Below are 4000 nucleotides of genomic sequence, written 5' to 3'. Positions count from 1 at the left end.
GAGGGCGGCTGATCCGAACTGTAGGATAGCAACAATCCAGCCCTGACTGATGAGAATCGGTAGAGGAGTCGGCTGCAGTTCGTTGGGTCTAGGGGCTGGTGGAGGGAAGGAATCCAGTATGTTTAAAGGCTAGGTGAACCCTAGCTTTTAGAAAGCCAAGCTTTCCTGAAAAGCCATCCACCTAACGTGGAAGGCTTTTCGCCTTTTTTAGTTTCCAAGCATCACGAACCTTGCTCGGCCCAATCCTGATCTGACCCATCGCGCACCTCCTCTTGCCCTCTTCTCTCAGCATCAACCCTAATACTCTCCCAATTTCCGCCATAGCCTAGCGCATTATTGGCAGGGTACAGGATTATTACCAAAACTCTCCACATAGTTATCATCCTTGTAGTTATGACTGTAACTTGCATCTCTGCAGATAATATATTACCATTCTATCTTTGATATAAGAGCAAATGGCCTTGTAACAATCATCACAAACCCACAATCTTTGTATAACACGTGTGGGTGTCCCCTCAAGTCTTTTGATTACGGCACAAGCAATAGCCAGCATCTCACAGTCCAATTCAGGCGCATGTGTCTTTCCTCCTCCATCTTGGAAGAAAGATCTTTCAGCTTTGCAGATATAGCTTTGCTTTGGGATGTCCCCTATTCCCCACTATAAATGCATGCAAGGTCAGTCCCGCATTTCTGTTCTGCTTCTACCATGTTTTGAGCATTCTTTTTCATCATCTTTCTTCCATGTTTTGAGGATCTTCTCATAGTCCTCGTGCATGTGAGCATCTGCATATATATTTGCCATTAAGACATATAATTCAGGAAGTTTTGCATCTAATCTCACTGCATTTTCAAAGGCACGCCTTCCAACCTCTACATTTTTCCACTTTTGACAAGCACCCAATATAGCTGACCAGACAACAATATCAGGTTGGAAAGGCATCTTCTCCACCATCGCCACTGCCTCGTCTAGTTGGCCTGCACGTGCAAGGAGATCAATCATGCAAGTATAGTGTCCAATAGATGGGGTAATGTCATACTGCTTTCTCATAGCCTGAAAGTATTTCCGGCCCCTGTCCACTACACCCACATGACTGCATACAGTGAGAATACTAAGAAAGGTGACCCCATTTGGTTGTATTCCTTCTTGCCTCATTCTATCAAAAAAATGAAACACACGTTCACTCTCCCCTCGGCGGGCATATCCTGCAATCAATGCACTCCATGGCACAACATCCCTTGCTGGCAATGCATTGAATAACTGCTGGGCATCAACCATGCTTCCACATTTACAATACATATCAAGAAGACCGGTTGTCACAACTGCAAGTCTCTCAAAACCTAAGGTAATAATCTGAGAATGGAGTTCCTTTCCAATTTTCAGAGTTGCTGCATTGCCACATGCTTTGAGGATAGCAACAAAGGTAAAGCTATTTGGCGATAGATCATTCTCCTGCATTTGTGCATAAAGCCTAAAAGCTTCTTCACTTTCTTCTTGCTCAGCATACCCCAATATTATGGTAGTCCAAGTAACCACATTACGATAAGGCAAATCATCAAAGATGCACCGTGCATCCTCCATGCTTCCACATTTCACATACATATCTGTCAAGGTGGTCCCCACAAATATGTCTGACTGAAAGCCACTCTTTACTACTTGGGAGTGGATGGCTTTACCTTTCTGCAGGCAAGCCAAATTCAAAAATGTCCCGTCAATTTGCTCTCCCTGTTCCAATGCTGCCAAACTACTGCAAGCCTTCAATGAGGCAACAAAAGTTCGATGATCTGGTGAGACACCTTCCCATTGCATCCGTGCATACAACTCTAAAGCCAGTATACCCTTTTCCATATTTGTATATCCCAGGATCATAGCATTCCAGGTAACCACATCACGGTGAGGCAATTTGTCAAAGACGAGCTGTGCATCCTCCATGCTCCCACATTTTGCGTACATATCCACCAAAGTGTTACCCACAAAAACATTTGATTCAAATCCAATCTCAACTAAGGAGTGGATGGCTCTACCTTTCTCGAGCAGACCTATTTTTGTGAAGTTCCCATCAATTTGCTTTCCATCTTCCAGTGCTGCTAGGCTACTGCAAGCCTTCAATGTACCAACAAAGGTTCGATGATCTGGAGTGACACCTTCCTGTTGCATCCGTGCACACAAATCCAAAGCCAGTGTTGCGTCTTCATGCTTGCTATACCCAAAAATCAAGGCATTCCATGAAACCACATCACGATGAGGCAATTCATCAAAGACACGCCGTGCATCATGCATGTTCCCACATTTTGCATACATATCCACTAATGTGTTTCCCACAAAAACATCTGAGTCAAAGCCAGTCCTTATAGCTTGGGAGTGGATGGTTCTACCTTCCTCCATAAGCCCCATGTTTGCAAAGTTTCCACCATCAACTTGCTTCTCATCTTCCATTGCTGCCAGGTTACTACAAGCCTTCAATGCACCAACAAAGGTTTGATAATTTGGTGTAACACCTTCCTGGCTCATCTGGGCATACAATTCCAAAGCCCGTGCCCCCTCTGCCTGCTTGCTGGCATGTCCCAAGATCATTGTAGTCCATGTAACCACATTACGATGAGGCAATTCCTCAAAGACACACCATGCATCCTCCATGCTCCCACATCTTGCGTACATATCCAGCAAGGTGGTTCCCACATACACGTCTGAATCAAAACCACTCTCTACTACTCGAGAGTGGATGGTTCTACCTTTCTCTAAGGATTCTATTTTCATGAGTTTCCCATCAACTTGCTTCCCCTGTTCCATCACTGCCATGCTACTGCAAGCCTTCAATGTGCCAACAAAGGTTCGATCACTGGGTTTGACCCCTTCCTGGTACATTTGTGTATACAACGCCAAAGCCTGAGCACCCTCTTCATGTTTGGCATACCCCAGGATCATAATGTTCCATGACACCACATCGCGATTTCCCATGTTGTCAAACACGTGGCAAGCATCCATCATGCTCCCACGCTTCACATACATATGCATTAAATTGTTTATCCTGGACACGGGAAGCTCATTCATTTCTTTAACCTTATCCAGCCGAGGCAACCTCGCGTGGACTGCATTTCTAGCTCTGCCTGCACCAAAGAATTGACTGCAGAGAGGCAGTCTGAATTGTGGGCCCATAATCAATGAGAGCGAACCTGAATAAGACACAATCGTATACCCCTTCTGGGCGACAGGGAGAGAAGCACTTACCTCAGACAGATCAAGAACAAGCAAGTAAGGCGCAAGCATGAAGACAAAGGTCATAGCTTGGGAAAACCCTGGTCCGAAACTGACGTGCATCTCCATAGAGTTGAGCTCAGGGTAAGTCTATAACAAGGGTGACGCTCCCTAGCGTCTTGCACTACAAAACAGTTGACAAGGAGGCGTCGAGCCACACGCTCTGTGTGAAGGCAATGATGACCCAAGCAGCATGTTTTCAGGATACGGGAGGTCCCCCTTTCGATCTCGCAGCCCATCCTTAAAGCTGCATTCTGGTTCAATGGCCTTGTTTCTACTACAGCCCTGCTAAGAGACCACTGACATCGGCCTGCCAATTCTGGCCCGCCGTGATATTGCTCCATCTGAACGGAATTGTAAACTGCACACGATCATTCAGATTACTCGAGATTCAATACCGTAAAACTGATTCAGTGGCCCCTGAAAAGTAAGTGGAACCTGAATGCAAACATTGTGGAATTGTTCTCAACCGAGTGCTCAAGTCATTTTGATGGGCAGGATGGTTTTTCTTTCGAGTTGAATCAAAGAGTTGTATGTCTTGTTGAAGGCCTGGAAAGCATCCTCGTTCGCAAGCAATCAACAACAAAGCAAGCAAGCTTCATGGGGTGCTCCCCTTTTGCATCTTCACTCAGCAAGCACCTGCATCCTTAGCATCGTGACATGAAAGGGAAATCTTCCCTCTAGTGAACCACGTGTCATGATTTGAATTCTTTAGGTGTCAATATTAAAATTCTATTTTAAAGATAA

At 45.3% G+C, this 4000-nt stretch overlaps 1 protein-coding gene across 1 annotated transcript; it reads right to left on the bottom strand.

Moving 5' to 3' along the window:
• Positions 1 to 676: 676 nt before the first annotated feature.
• Positions 677 to 3280, bottom strand: LOC147893552 (putative pentatricopeptide repeat-containing protein At3g47840). The gene is made up of 2 exons (XM_087386311.1): positions 1958 to 3280; positions 677 to 1837 (listed from the first exon to the last, which is right to left on the bottom strand). The coding sequence occupies exons 1-2, from the start codon at positions 3278 to 3280 to the stop codon at positions 677 to 679; spliced, it is 2484 nt and encodes an 827-aa protein (XP_087242437.1).
• Between the last annotated feature and the right edge of the window lie 720 nt (positions 3281 to 4000).

The sequence above is a fragment of the Dipteris shenzhenensis genome, chromosome 15, assembly GCF_047967505.1.
Source record: "Dipteris shenzhenensis isolate YYH24624 ecotype China chromosome 15, Dip_SZ_1.0, whole genome shotgun sequence".
NCBI lineage: Eukaryota > Viridiplantae > Streptophyta > Polypodiopsida > Gleicheniales > Dipteridaceae > Dipteris > Dipteris shenzhenensis.
This window is presented reverse-complemented; position numbering and strand designations above follow the sequence as displayed.